The sequence below is a fragment of the Telopea speciosissima genome, chromosome 5, assembly GCF_018873765.1.
Source record: "Telopea speciosissima isolate NSW1024214 ecotype Mountain lineage chromosome 5, Tspe_v1, whole genome shotgun sequence".
NCBI classification, from domain to species: domain Eukaryota; kingdom Viridiplantae; phylum Streptophyta; class Magnoliopsida; order Proteales; family Proteaceae; genus Telopea; species Telopea speciosissima.
This window is the reverse complement of record NC_057920.1, coordinates 32,471,867-32,488,118: the sequence shown is the minus strand read 5'-3', so window position 1 is coordinate 32,488,118 and position 16,252 is coordinate 32,471,867. Positions and strand designations below refer to the sequence as shown.

The 16,252-nt window shown below is 40.5% G+C and overlaps 1 protein-coding gene across 1 annotated transcript; it reads left to right on the top strand.

Moving 5' to 3' along the window:
• The first annotated feature begins 11,915 nt into the window (after positions 1-11,915).
• LOC122662943 lies at positions 11,916-15,234 on the top strand. Its single transcript, XM_043858648.1, has 6 exons — positions 11,916-12,444; positions 12,670-12,900; positions 13,104-13,778; positions 14,252-14,477; positions 14,570-14,840; positions 14,875-15,234. Exons 1-6 carry the CDS (start codon positions 11,916-11,918, stop codon positions 15,232-15,234), a joined length of 2,292 nt encoding a protein of 763 aa, XP_043714583.1.
• Positions 15,235-16,252: the final 1,018 nt, after the last annotated feature.

Below are 16,252 nucleotides of genomic sequence, written 5' to 3'. Positions count from 1 at the left end.
TCAAAGCCAATTTCCCATACATTTTAAACCCATGTCCTCCATGTGTTTCTCAAACACTCCAGGAGACAAACCCTTTGTCATGGCATCAGACACATTTTCAATTGTGTCTACTTTGGAGATACTAATGTTGCCCTGCTGGATAATCTCTCTGATGAGGTGATACTTCCGCTGCATGTGTTTGTTCCTCTGATGAGCCCTAGGCTCCTTAGCTTATGCAATAGCCCCTCGGTTGTCACATAACAGGGGAATAGGGCCCTTAACAAGGGAATCCTCTTCATCTCATACACAATATAGCATACATAAAACTCCCTACTACAGAGGCATAGGGAATCCTCTTCATCTCTTTAATGTCCGTCTGAGACTAAGGACATTGAGATCTGGAAAGACTAACTCCATGTCAGAAAGAGACACTTCCCCATTTGGAGTTCTCCATGCTAAATTTGGCCAGGACTTTGTCTATATAGGTAGCCTATGACAAGCCTAGCATATTTTTCTGGCGATCTCTTACGAGTTTGATCCTAAGGATATAGCCAGCTTCACCAAGGTCTTTCATAAAAAACATTGTGGATAACCACTGTTTCACTGATGAAAGAAATCCTATATCGTTACCCATCAGCAATATGTCATCTGCGTATAAAACAAGAAAACATACTGCACTCCCACTGATCTTCTTGTAAATGCATGGTTCATCCATGTTTTGATCAAAACCAAACGATTTGATTGATTGATCAAACTTGATGTTCCAGTTTTTGGAAGCTTGCTTCAGTCCATAAATGGACCTCTGCAATTTGTACACTTTTCGTTCATCCTCCAAGGAAGAGAACCCCTCTGGCTGTTGCATGTAGATTTCTTCTTGAAGAAACCCATTTAGAAATGCAGTTTGCACATCCATCTGCCAGATCTCATAATCAAAGTGTACTACGATAGCTAATAAAATCCTGATGGACTTCATCATCGCCACCGGTGAAAAAGTTTCCTCATAGTCTATACCCTCTTTCTGGGTATAGCCTTTTGCCACCAGTCTTGCTTTGAATCTTTTGACCTTTCCATCCGTGCCCTTCTTCCTCTTGAAGATCCATTTGCATCCAATTGGCTTAACGCCAAGTGGTGGATCGACTAGAGTTCAGACCTTGTTGGAATGCATCGAATCAATTTCAGAGTGCATTGCCTCCAGCCACCTAGTGGCATCAACATCCTTAAGAGCCTCAGAGTATGTTATCAGATCATCATCTGATTTAACCAATATCATGTGGAACTCTTCCACTATTTCCTCTTCGATTAAAAGAGTAAGCCTGGTGGGTGGTCTGATAGTCCTCCCATTGCATCGAGGTTCTTGAGGTGTTGGTATTTCAGTGGGTATGCCAATTGGTCTCACTTCTGGAAGTGAAGTTTCTGAGCTATCCAATAACTCTTTAATGACTACAGGTTCGGACCTCTTGGTCAACATTTCTTCCTCCAGAAATGTGACGTGTTAACTTACAATGACTTTTTGGTCAACCAAATCATAGAAATAATAACCTATTGTGCCTTTGGGGTAGCCTAAGAAATAACATCTTGAAGTCTTGGATTCCAACTTGTCTGTCTATTGCTTTCGCACATGTGTTATGCAACCCCATACCCGAAGGTGTTGAATGTTGGGCTTATGCCCTTTCCACAACTCAAAGGGTGTTTTAGCTACAGACTTGGATGGAATTCTATTCAAGATATGAATTGCCGTTTCTAGAGCGTACCCCTAGAAAGAGAGAGGCAACTCACTATAAGTGAGCATTGTCCGGACCATATCCAATAGGATCTGATTGCGTCGTTCGAATACACCATTTTTTTGTGGTGTGCCTGGATTAGTTAGTTGACTAACTGTCCCTTGCGATATAAGATATTCTTTAAATTCATCTGATGGATACTCCCCTCCATGATCTGATCGTAAGGACTTGACATGTTTATCGAGCTATCTTTTGACCATCGCCTTGTAATTCTTTGAATTTGTCAAAGGCTTCCAATTTTCTACGCATCAAGTATATGTAACCATATCTAGAGTAATCAACGGTGAATGTTATAAAATACTCATACCCATACCTTGCTTGTATGTTTATGGGTCCACACACATCAGTATGCATTAATTCTAACAGATCTGTGGCTCTAGTACCTTTATTGTTAAAGGGTTTTTTGGTCATTTTACCCTGAAGGCATGACTCATAGGTGGGGAATGGTTCCACCCTCAAACATTCTAAGGGCCCATCCCTCACCAATCTACTGATTTGGCCCAAATTAATGTGACCTAATCTTAGATGCCACAGATATGTTGAGTTCACTAGAGTTGCTTTCCGTTTCAAATCAACGTTCGAAACAACATTTGTTCTAATAAGGCAATCTAGGAAGTGCAATCCACTTTGCATATATCCAGATGCCATAAAAGAATTATTAAAGCGAATAACTAATTTAGAATTAAAGGAAAAACTATATCCGTCCAAAACAAGTTTTGAAACTGAAATAATCTTCCTCTTACAAGAGGGTACATAGTAGCAATCCTTTATAGCTAAACAAGCAGAACTAAAATTTGGAATAAAAGTCCCCACAAACATTGCCATGGTCTCAGCTCTAGTGCCCATCCAAAGACGCACCTCATTTCTTTTCAGGTTCCTTGTCTCCTTAAACCCCTGTAAATCATTGCAAAAATGAACAGTGGAACCACTATCCACCAACCAAGAGTTGGTCGATTCAAAAGACAAATTAGACTTATAAAGAATGTAAACATCATATGTACCTTCTTTAGCAGCCTTAGTTTCATCCGACTTTTTGTCTTTCACAGTAGCCAGGTATGCACGACAGTTCCTTTTCCAATGACCCTCCTTCTTGCCATAGAAGCACTTGCCTTTGCCTTTATTGCCAGATTTCCCACCCTTGGATTTCAGGGGCTTACCCTTACTTCCCTTTTTCTTCTTCTTCTCATTTGAAAAAGGCTTCACATCAGTTGCATTGATCTCAGTCTTGTCCTTTTTCAAGGAAGCTTTCGCCTCTACCAATGTGTTAGCAAGCTCGGTGAGCTCCATCTCCTTATCCGACATCTTGTAGGACATCTCAAAGGATGCATAGGCAGAAGTGAGTGACACCAATATCACATCGATCTTGTATCACATACCAAATTAGTCCCCATCGATTCCAATTTTTGAAACAGATTGATCATTTTCATGACGTGATCCATCATTGGAGTCCCTTGGGACATCTTGGAGTTATGGATTTGACTCACCACATCAGAATGGGCGTGGTGTCAACTGCCTGTTGAACAATTCAGCAAGCTTATCCATTTTACCCTCGGGGGTGCGTATATCCTTAACTGAATCTAGAACTGACTTTTTCAACGATCCTAGGATGTAAAGTGATGCCTTGGAATCCCTCATGAGAAAATCCTGCATCTCTTCATTTGCTTCAAAATCATTTGGGTCGGGTTGAGGAGGAACTTGTTCATCTAGAACTGTGTATAGTCCTTCTACAGTCAGGAGCAATTTAATGCTCCGGTATCAATCGACATAGTTTGTACCATTTAATTTATATTCGCTAATGACTGTTAATAGATTGGAATTAACAACAGCCATTGAATAATGATCTACACATGTACAAGTAAAAAATATATGCATATTAACAACCATTGAAAGAAAAATTGAGCACACACATCAATGGCCTTTCATGATTTGGGTCTCCCATATGACCTAAAAGATTAATTGGATACCTACAACCCTTGCATGTATAACTTACCTTGTCGGGAGTCATTATACATACCGTGGTAGTGTGGACTAAGCTGTCCGCCTCATGGGCTTCCAATATTTTTGGCCACCTGGGTGTTATGCCCAGATCTTGTCGGCTGACATACACCCAAGTCATATATTTACCTATTGCATTAGTTAGAATCATGGAATCATGAAAGATGGCCCACTGTCGCAATGTCCTCTCACTATCCATACCCTAACGTATCTAGATAGAGGTAAATATAGAAAACCATGTGATAGCAGGCCTGACAATGTCCTGTCGGCTTATGCGGGGTCATATTACACAATTTCTACATTTATCTTCATTAGGAGGTCATGGACATGTCTACTGACTTAGATTAGTCTATATCATACATATATTATGACCAAAGAGGGATTTAATCAACTCTCACATATCATGGATGGAATTAAACAACATAATTAATCAACATTAATTAAAAGTGATTTTGGGATGGCGGCATTTTTATCAGAAGCAATTAAAGAACCCTCCCAATAAAAATAAAAACTAATAACTTTCTTTCTGGGTGCATCAATCATGCCATGGATGCCATGCCTCGATCATCTCCTCCGCCCGATCACGTCTTCAAAGTAGGTGACTTGCATCTCCATATGCTTTGAGCGCTATACGGGGATCACCATCAACATGCCCTGCAAGTCCTAGCTCCTCTAAAATTATAATGGAAACCTAGGAAAAATATTCTATACATTTTTGTTTCCATAATAAAGAAACCCCGCATGGAGAAACCAACCCACCATTTGGGCTGCCCATGGGGTGGAGTACATTTGTTTATAAAAAAGATAGGGGAGAGAGAGAAAGAGAGAGAAGCATCACATCCACCCATACCCAATGCATCACATACATCAAATTACCATCCATATTATTAGAATGCCATTCCTATAATCACATTATAACATAATTTCATGCATGGGTGTCATTAAAGCAAGCAAACCAAAAGCATGGATTTCTTCAATTATTGAACCACCACATCACGTGTGATAACATGTATCCAAGCCCTTAAAAATTAAAATCACATTTTAATTGAAAGTGGGTGGAGAGTGAAATCTCTTCACCCATCTACTTCCTCCAAAAACAAAACAAAAAATAAAAATTCTGTTTTGAAAAGAAACCCTTTTTTTTTTTGTTTAAAACTGGAGGGTAAACTAATGTGCAGCCCGCAGGCCACAACCCCACAGGCAGCAGCCCGCAAGCCACCACCCACAGGCTGTGGCTCGTAAGCATGCAGCCCAAAGGCAGCAGCCCGCGCACAGGTCATGCATGTGCAGCCCATGCGCTGGCTGCTGCCAAGGCCCCTCATGGGGTGTGCATAGGCTAGGGTAGGGAGAGAGGGGGGGCGTGTGCAAAGGCTTGGCAGTGTGCGTTCCCCCCCCACCCCCACATAATCATGATCAAAATTTAAAAAGACAAATAATTTTATCATCATCCCCACTTGGATATCATGCTTTCAATAATTAGAATAATAAACACAAATCCATCATCACATGGGCAAGTTGTTACATCTAACAACCTTGTAACTACCCATGTGCAAATTCAATCAAGAATTTGAAACTTGCATTCTACTCATGATAATTACATTAAACAATTAATTATTTGATATTCATGGGTGGGAAAGGTGGCTCTGATACCACACTGTAGGTCAAACTACGGTCCTGGGATCAAGTCATGGTTCCCCAGAGAAACCAATTATACACCAATTAGGGTATTGCAAGCCCTGGGTCAGCCCATGGTCGCCCATGGGCACCCTATTTAAATTTTAGGGTTTCCCATGGTCGCCCATGGGAATCCTGGTGCATCCCAATTAGGGTTTGGTCTGATAAACCAACGTCCTGCCCTTCTCTTTTGCATCCTATGCAATTATGGAACCCAAAACATATGGAGAAAATTCATCTCTAATCCATCACATGGAAAGAGGGATCCATCCCACACTCGAATGCGCAACAGAAATAAATCAATTTGGGTTTCTTTCGCATCCCATGAATAATCAATAATTAAAATCAAGAGGAATTCATAAAGAACTGCTAATTTGATGAGCCTCAAGTGTTGCTCCTCCAATAGACAGTGGTTCTTCCTCCAATGAGCACTCTAAGTAAACAGATCTGAACCTCCAATGGTACAGCCAAGGTTCTTCAAGCCAGTCCCCGATGCTCTTCAACTCTTCAAGCATAGATTTGGGTTTCTAAAATCCTAACTCTCAATCACGGAAGAGAGAAACAAGAAGAAGAAGAAGAGATCACAAGAGAGTGAGATGGACCAAAACACTCCAGGAGGGGGGAGAGCCAGAAAACGTGGAAGACTACCTCCCCTCCTGCATTTTGGTCCTATTTATAATGATGGGATTTAATTACATACCTATATGGATTTAGATAAATCCCTGTGAGAGTCTGACTCTCTATCTCTTTGTTTGGAAGTTCTGTTTAAACTTATAGTGCTTCTAAAAGGTGAAGAAGCAGAATCTAATAGGGAATGATTTAATTAGTTACTTTATTTGAATTTATGGATAATTATAATTAGCACCATATCCATTAATTAAATAAAGAACCAATTAATTTAGCAAATTCCAAATAACTTCCTACATGATAACAAATTATCATATACAACCCCCCACTAATCAACACCATCATTATGGAATCTTGGCATGTACACTTGTATTGCCAAACCCCAATCCATAGCACATGTCTACATAAGAGTGTCTGTGCATCTGATCGGGTCCCGCAAAACTCGATAAAATACTTTGTTCAAATAATCATATATAATCTATTATTTTATGTAAAATAGATTTTGCAAAAACCATTTCCAAAACGGCACTGGATCCATATTCTGATCTGACCATACACAAACAATCTCAATCTTTGTGTTCCCCAATCGGGTAGTGGTGACCATGTTGAGTAACTCCTTCACTCATAAAGTGTTCACGTATTCTCGGAACACCGGCTTTGACTCACTTGAGTCTTAGTCATTGATGAACCAAAGAATGCGATCACACTTTGCCGTGACAGGGTTCCCTCAGGCAAAGTGTGTCGGTGACACATGTCTATCCCTTCATACACGTCTAGGCATACCCAATGCGACGACCATATGATAAGGGTGCCCAGCCTAAACCCTAGTCGTGACTACCATTTTAAGTAAAACTTATGGACACATAATGCTCAAAAAGTTTATATCGCATGTGATAATATTAAACTAAAATGTTTAAAAGTTCAATACATAGTAAAAACGGATTGAACTGGATCGAATCGGGTTTGATGGACACACAAGTCCAATACCATAAGCAAGGAACAGTGTTCCCATAGGTCTGGAATGAAAAACACATGGTTCAGCAACTCTGGGCCTTGCACTGGGCGTTTGAGTGCATCGCCCAGAGAATCCTATTTTACTATTTTTGCTTAGATTGAAATGAAATTTCAGTTCACTTAAAGGCATAATTGGACAATGGTTCCTTCTAAGAAAATTCAGCCCTATAAGTATGGTTTCTAAAAAAATTGAAATCAAAAGAAATGAGGGTCGGATGATGGAGTTATATTATTTTTATTAAATAAAGGTCAATCTGTCCAATAGAAAGATTCGATTCTGGATAGCAACTTGAAGTGAAATTTCAGCTCACTTAGAGACATAATTGGATAATGGTTCCTTCTAAGGAAATGCAGTTCTATGAGTCTAGTTTCTAAAAAAATTTGAATCAAGGAAAATGAAGTTTGGACAAAGGAGTTGTATCAATTTAACTAAGTAGGGGTCAATCTGCCAGAGTAGCAGAATTGATATTTGTGTTGAGATTTAACATGCATGTATGGAATTGAGTTGTCATCATCAAATCAAACATGCAAGTTGATGTTTGATATGAAAATGCTTTAACTCATACATTCAAGGTGATGAGGATCATCATTAGTTTAACCTAGAACTAGGATTAGGTCCTATGATTGGGTTTAAGCATGCATGCAAAGGAATTGGGTTTATAATTAACCCAAAACAAGATAGAACATATGCAAGCATGATGGGTGTTAACTTCTTATCTTTAATTCCAGAATACCAATCAACCCTATGTTTAAGAATAGGTTGGGAGAAAGAATTTACCTAGGTTGGGGTCTTTACCTTAGAAATTGGGAGCAATTTGATAAGATTCTAAGCTTGGCTTCTCACACTCAAGCTAAGTTTAGGAGCCTAAGCTTCTCTTTTATTCTTCTTTCTTCCTTAATGAAACAGTGCCGAATCACCCCATTGTTAATGTCTTCACCTATTAACCTTCCCTAAATGTTTCAAAGGCCTAATGTATCATGTACTCGGGTAGGGCCCTAGAAATCAAGGGATGGTACCTACCTTAGGCTGTACATTTGTTGGTGAACTATATAGTTACAAGGAGTTGGTGTTTGCCTTCTTAATAGTATGTAGATTCTCACCAATGGGGCTACCTCATTAAATTCAACCATGGGATCATTACACCACAATGTACTGGTAGCTTTGACCTTGGGATCTAGACCTTCAACAAAAATTCAAATTAACCCATATTTTTGGGCACGGGTTTAACATAAGGTGTGCTTACATTTTCCAAGACTGTACTTAAGTTTTGTAAGGGATTCTCTTATCCTTCAAAGATTGTGGGATCCTCTTATCCTTAAAATATTGTAGGATCCTCTTATCCTGGTAAAAATATTTGTAAAGGAGTTTTCCCCACCTATTGTACTGAAAGAGAAAAGATTAGTAGAATTCTCTTAAGGTTGAGAGGAGTGGATGCAGACTGAAGGTTGAGTTTAAACCACTATAAATGCTTGTGTCTCTCTTATTTTAATTTACTTTAAATTACATTGTCTTGAAACTCTAGTATAATTTGAAAAGAACAAAAATTCCACTAAGGTAACCTATTCACCCTCCTCTAGGTTATCCAACAGAAGCCCGATATTTTGAAGACTCGAAGTGGAAAGTACTTCAAAGATAAAGGATTGATTGTAGAAAAGCCCTGTGCACCTGCTCCCAATCAAGTCAAGTAAGAGCTAGAAAATCAGGTGTTGAGCCAACTGAAAAAAGTACAAGCTAACATCTCTATCTGGGGATTATTGATGGCTTCCCCGTTGCATCGGGAAGCAATTTTGAAAGCATTCAATAAGGTTCAAGTACCCATAGAAATGGGTCCAGAAGAACTCTCACACATTGTAGAGGCTACCTAGGCCATACAATCTCTCTCCTTCTTAGAAAATGATCTCCTGCCTAGAGGAAAGGACCATAATCGAGCTCTGCACATTACAATAGAGTGCAATGGGAATCGAGTCCCTCAAGTTTTGATTGACAATGGGTTGGCTCTCAATGTCATACCTCTCAAGGCTGCAAGTTGTATAGGGTTGGATCTAACCCAAATGAATCCCTCTACTCAGACAATCTGAGCATATGGTAACACAAGAAGGAAGGTACTGGGCATTCACAAAATAGAAATCCGAGTCGGACCTACTCTATTCACTCTGTAATGTCAAGTGATTGACATCCAAGCATCATTCAACATGTTGTTGGGACGGCCTTGGCTGCATTCAGTAGGAGTAATAGCCTCAAGCCTGTATCAGAAAATAAAATTTATCTATGAAGGAAAAATGATAACTATGTTTGGCGATCCAGAGATTGTCCACACCTTAGCAAGCATCAAAGTAGGTGGGGAAGCTGCTGCAGATTTCCAGATGGGAGGATTTAAGATTAGGGCAATTAGTGTAACAGGCTTAGAAATGAAGGAAATAATTCCATTCAGTTATCCATTCACACGGAGTGGAACAATTTTGAAGATGACGAACAACATGGGATATTTTTCGGGACTTGGATTAGGAAGAATCGACAAGGGATTTCACAATTCCCTAACTTTTCTACCTATGGAAACCATCGCGGGCTAGGATACAAAACACCAAAGAAGGGAAGTTATCCTAAGCAAATGAGCCAAGAATGCCAGAAGGCCAAGAAACTATCTCCATACTTCAAGACTTTGAAAGGATATTTTGTTAAAGAAGGCGACAGCTTCCCTTACTGTAGAAATATTGAGTCTTGGTTCGATCATGACAGTGGAAGTCTCCAACAAGGTTTTGAAATCTTCTTTCAGGAGGACATCGACTAGATCGACCTCAAAGTAGAATAGATGAAACTGAAAGCTACTGAAGAAGAACTTAACATCAGAGGACTATTTAAATTATCCGCGATCTTTGCGGGGGAGGAAAAAGGGCCAAAACCTTATCTATTAATTCACCCTATCTAAGAGCCAATTGTGAACTAGATTAGTGTCTCTGAAAGGTTTAGTAAGATAGAGTCTCAGGGAGTGTTAAGTTCTGAGTTTGTCTTGTCTGTCGATGAGTCTATTGTAACCAAGGAGGGTAGTGCCTTCCAGTCTATCGAAGCTTGTATTCCTACTCTTATCATGAATGAAATCAACCATTCCGAGTATATCTCCTACCCATCTGATTACCTTTCTTATTCTTCTTCTGATGATGAGGATATCCTCAAACATCATCATTTAATAAAGCAATTAAAATAAAGAAAAGCCCAACATGTCCGAGAGGACGTATGTCCCATAAATTTTGGAATTGAACAATGCCCACGAATAGTTAAAACTGGTGCGTTGCTCAGCAAAGAGGAAGTTGGTCAAATGAAAGCCCTGTTGAAGGATTTTCAAGAAGTGTTCGCTTCGTCATACGAAGATATGCCCGGCATCGATCCAGAAATAATGCAACACCAACTGCCTACTTATCCAGATACATGGTCAATTAAGTAAAAGCCCAAAAGGATGCGACCTAAATGGAGTGAGAAGATCAGGGAAGAAGTCATAAAGCAGTGGAATGCAGGATTCTCACGGGTAACACAATACCCTCAATGGTTGTCCAATATTGTCTGCGTGCCCAAGAAAGACAGGAAGGTGAGAATGTGCTTGGATTTTTGAAACCTCAACAAAGTCAGTCCCAAAGATGACTTTCCCTTGCCACATATTGACATATTGGTAAAAAATATGACAAAACACACCTTGTTATCATTCATGGACGGATTCTCCGGATACAATGAAATCAGCATGTGTCCAAAGGACAGAGAAAAGATAGCGTTTACCACCCCATGGGGACTTACTGTTACAAGGTTATGCCCTTTAGCTTGAAGAATGTTGGGGCAACATATCAAAGGGCGGCAAGGGTTATTCTCTATGACATGATGCACAAAGAAGTGGAGGTGTGTGTGAATGACATGATTGTCAAGTGAGTCACTCAACAGGGGCATTTTGTGGCATTTAGAAAGTTCTTTAAATGAATTAAAAAGTACAAGCTAAGGCTGAACCCTCAGAAGTGTGCGTTTGGAGCAACAGCAGGAAAACTCCTAGGATTTCTTGTCATCAAGAGAGGGATGAAGTGGATCCCAATAAGATAAAGGCCATAACAAAATTGCTAGCACTAAAAACCAAAAAAGAAATTAGGGGTTTCTTAGGACGAATTCAGTACATAAGTCGGTTCATAGCCCGGCTAACCAGCACATGTGAACCCATCTTCAAGCTCCTAAAGAAAGAAGAACTGAAGCAATGGAACGACAAGTGCCAAGAGGCGTTCATAAGGATAAAAGACTACTTGATGAATCCACCCTCCTTGTTCTGCCGGTATTAGGCGAACCACTGCTATTGTACTTATCTGTCGGCAAAACATCAATGAGATCCATGATGGTGCAACAAGATCAGAAGAGTGGGGAAGAGCATGCGGTTTATTACTAAAGCAAGAAACTGTTGGAGTATGAAACTCGTTATACCCCATTGGAAAAGACATGCAATGCTTTGGTTTGGGCAACCAAGAGGCTAAGACATTACATGATCACACATCAAATATGGCTCATCTTCGATGGATCCAATTAAGTATCTCTTCGAGAAGCCAGCATTGATAGGAAGGATGGCCAGATGGTTGTTGCTTTTGTCAGAATTTGACATAACATATGTCAACCAAAAATCCATAAAAGGATGAGCAATCTCAGACTATCTAGCTGCATACCCAACCGGGGTAGATTCACAGCCGCTAGAAGACTCATTCCCAGATGAAGATTTGGAAAATGTGGAGGAATAAGACTAGATTGATTCAAAGGAAGGAATTTTTTGTTCAGGAGAGAGAAGCTCTGGCGATTTTGGGAGGGAGTGTTTTGGTTTGCTCTTGGTGATGGTCGGCAGGCCATTAGATGTGGGTCTTGGCCCTCCTCCCCTTCCCATTCTGGGAGGGAAGGAAGGTGGGAAGATTTTCATTTTGGAGAAGAGTGGTGCTGCTCTTGAAGGCTCAGAAAAGGAGTTGTGGCCTACTCTTGGTGGTTTGGTGAGAGAGGCTGTTTCGGTGAATCATGGTGAAAACAATGGGGGTGTTAGCGATCCAAACAAGGTTGTTGCTAAAGAAGGGGCTGGAGAGGATGAGATTTCTCATCTTAGGGATGGTGGTAGTGATTCGAGGAAGGGGAAGGCTATTGTTCCTTGGTCTGCTCTTTTTTCTTCTTCTTCTTCAATTTATGGTGATGGTCTCAAGCTATCTTATGTGAAACCAGTGTTGATTGATGGGGTGTTGGCTGCGAAGTGTCCAGATGTAATGGTGAATAAGGGACTTGAACGGTGGAAGAATACCCTTATGGGGCATTTCATTGGTGGTAGGCCAAGCTTTACTTTTGCAAGAGATGTTTTATTGAAACAGTGGAAAATTGCAGGTCATGTGGACGTTACTTGATTAGAGAGTGGAATTTTTATTTTCCACTTTAGTCTTGAAGACGACAAAGTTAGAGTTCTTAAAGGAGGACCATGGTATGTTCAAAGAAGACCAATGATTCTGCGTCCCTGGAGTCCAGTTGTATGCCTCAAAAAGGTAAACTTATGCTCTGTTCCAATTTGGGTCTCTTTACCCAATCTCCCCTTTCATTTCTGGTCTTCCGAAGCTCTCAGTTCTATTGGGAGTGTCATTGGCAAGCCAATTGTAACGAACAAGATGACAAGTTCTATGGAGAGATTATCTTATGCCCGCCTATGTGTGGAGGTGTTTGCTGATAGGGAGCTTCCTTTGACTGTTTCGGTTTATGGAGAAGATGGCCTAGCTTTTAATCAAAAGGTGGTTTACGATTGGAAGCCATCTCTTTGTTTGCAGTGCAAGATGTTTGGGCATTCTTCTGGTGCGTGCAAGCTAGGTTCTCGCATTCCCAACCAAAAAAATCAAAAGTCAAAGAAAGAATGGCGTGTTAAGGGTTCGACCGAGAATGTTGATATTTCTTTGGCCGGATCTTAGGCTGGTTTGCCGGTGAGTCAAGCTGCTGTTGGGCGGGGGGGGGGGGGGGAAGTTTGGATTTTGAAATTTCAAATGATCGCTTGATTTCAGGAGATAAGGCAGCCAATTCCTTGAATCAGAATAATAAATTTGGTAGGACAATATTCAGGAAATCTGATTCAAATAAGGAAGCTAGTTATTCGAATGCTTTTGCAGTGTTGGAAAATCTGACGGAGGAGATTCATTATGACCCGGATGATTTGATGCTAGATCCAGATTCTTGCGCTATCCTTCTAGGAAATGAGCTGTTGGAGGATGAAGATAAAGAGATTGAGGAATCCACTCCTCAACCATTAGCTATCTTTCCAAATCTGGCGGAAGGAGGGGATAAAGCTATTTCCATTTCTAGTCGTGGGATAATTGAAGCAAGCAGGTCTAAAGGAAACGTTACTAAAGAAGGGGAGATTTCAAATTCTAATGGGCTGGATGTGAATTCAAATTTGAATGGTCCCATTAAGGATCCTATTGTGCCAAGTTTGGAAGGTGAATCACGTGAAAGAATGGCTGGTTCCTCTTTAATGGGGGGTTTAAATTTGGGAAATCATTTGGATATTATCTCTGAATCAGGTGCGATTATGGGGGAGGCTAATTTAGAAGGAGGAAGTGGAGGGGAGCAGTCATCTTTGAAAGGAAAGAGTTCTAGCCAGGCCAGCAAGGTTTCAGCTAATTTTGAGAAGCTAAAGAAGCAGGCAGCAGAGAACCGGGCCAGTCAAGGGAACGAGAAAGGTATGTGCTATTCTAGTGTTTTGAATTCTTCTCTTTTGGGCTGGCCCAGTGGTAGAAGTACTAGGTTCCTCCCTCAACGTATTCCTGTGAAAGAAGGGGGAGGGGTTATTGGAAGGACCTAGTAAGGGTGGGATTGACTTGGCATCCTAGTTTAAATGAATTGTATTTCTTGGAACATTAGGGTATGAATGCCCCTATGAAGAGGCGTACGATTAGGAAAGTTATTATGGAGAATAATGCTAAGTTGGCTGTTCTTATTGAGACAAAGGTGAAAATGAAGAATTGTGCTGCTGTCTTTGACCCTTTTATTTCTAATTGGAAATATTTTCATAATGGTGAAGGTGGTTCTACAGCTCGAATTTGGGTGGGTTGGGATGCTATTGTTTTTCAGGTGGAGGAGATAGAAAATTCTAACCAATTCATCCATATGAAGGTTAATACTTGGGGGTCATCTGTTTCTTTTATGTGCACAGTTGTTTATGCTTCTAATTTGGTGGAGGAAAGGAGGGAGCTTTGGAGGGATATTAATACTTTTGTTCCCAATATTTCTAGTCCTTGGGTTGCTATGGGTGACTTTAATATTGTCCGACAGCAAAGTGAAAAATTGGGAGGGGACCTTATCCGTCAGGAGGCTGTTGATGAGTTTAACTCCTTTATTTTTGACATAGGTCTTATTGATTTAAAATGGAAGGGTGAGCAGTATACTTGGAATAACAAACAGGGGGTAGCTTGTGGGTTTGCTGCAAGCTGGATAGGGTTATGGTTAATTTGAATTGGTTGGATATTCTAAGATCTTCGGAAGTTACCTTTCTTCCCCTTGGTCTTTCGGATCACTCCCCTACTGTGGTGTCTACTTTTGATAAGGTTAACTTTGGCCCTAAACCCTTTCGGTTCTTTGAAGCTTGGATTGGTAGAGAGGGGTTTGATGATGTAATTGCTAAAGGATGGGACTGCCCAGTTAATTTGAAACTCAATCCCATTCTTAGGTTTGCTGCCCGTCTTAGAAATGTGAAGGCAGATCTTAAGAATTGGAATAAGAGCAGTGTTGAGGACGTTTTTCTGGTAGTGAATAATGCTTCTTCGGGCTTAGATTCAGCTCAGCCTTGCTGCCCAACCGAATGACCCTAGTTTGGTACCTCTAGAAACTGAAGCCAAGAAGAAGTTATGGGAGGCCCTTGTCATTGAAGAGAAGTTTCTTAAAGAGAAGTCAAGGGTAAAAAATATTCAGCTAGGAGATGGTAATAATGGGTTTTTTCATAAATCCATGGTTTGTAGGCAGAATAGAAACCACATTTTGGAGGTGCATAATGCTGAAATTGAGATCATCAAGGAGCCAAATCTGATTAAAAAGGAGGCAGTAGCTTTCTATATGAACTTGTTTGGTGCGGAGGCAGAGGATGTTGGTTATTTCCCTGGTTCAGTCCCTTTGAGACATGGCCTTGATCAAGAGCAATAGAACAACCTTATTGGGCAAGTGTCTAATAAGGAGATTAGAGATGTGGTTTTTTCCTTGAAGAATTCTAAGGCTCCAAGACCGGATGGGTTTGGGGCAGCTTTCTTTAAGCATGCCTGGGAAATTGTGGGTGAGGATCTAACTCTGGCTGTTAAATGGTTTTTTGCTAATTCCTTTATGCTGAGTTCTATCAATGCTACGTTTATTAGCCTTATTCCCAAGACTGATCTAACCTGTTCGTTGGCGGGGTATCGACCTATTGCTCTTTGCAACCTATTTTACAAAATCATTACAAAAATTTTGTCTAATAAGCTGCAAGGAGTGGTGGGGAAGGTAGTTAGTGACAATCAATCTACTTTTATTAAAGGGCGGTCTATTGTGGAGAATATCCTAGTTTACCATGATACTATTAGGGGTATTGAGCAGAAAGGGACTTTGCCTACAGCAGTGTTGAAGATTGATTTACATAAAGCTTATGACTCTCTTAGTAGGAAATTCCTGTTTGAGATCATGGAGCAGATGGGCTTTCCTAGCAAGTTTATTTGGTGGGTGAAAGCGTGTGTTGATACACCGTGCTTCTCAATTCTTCTCAATGGGAGTCCTACAGGTTACTTCAAGGGGAAGAGGGGAATTCGGCAGGGAGATCCCCTTTCTCCTTATTTGTTCACAATAGCCATGGAAGGCTTCTTGGCTCTGATGCAGAAATTGGAGGTGGAAGGGCAAATTAGATTGCTGCCTAGATGTAAAAGCTCTCATCTTTCACATCTTATTTTTGCTGACGATTTGATGATTTTTGTGAAGGCTGCCTCAGACTCAATTTCGGCTTGTTTGGGGGCTTTATCAGATTTTCATACCTACTCTGGGTTGAAACTCAACAGAGCTAAGTCCTCTATTATTTTAGGGGGCCTTACTCAAACAGCCAGGCTACAACTTTTGGAATTGACGAATTTTGTGGACACTAAGTTGCCCATTCAGTACCTTGGTGTTCCACTTGTACCTCAGAAACTTTCTATGGCAGATT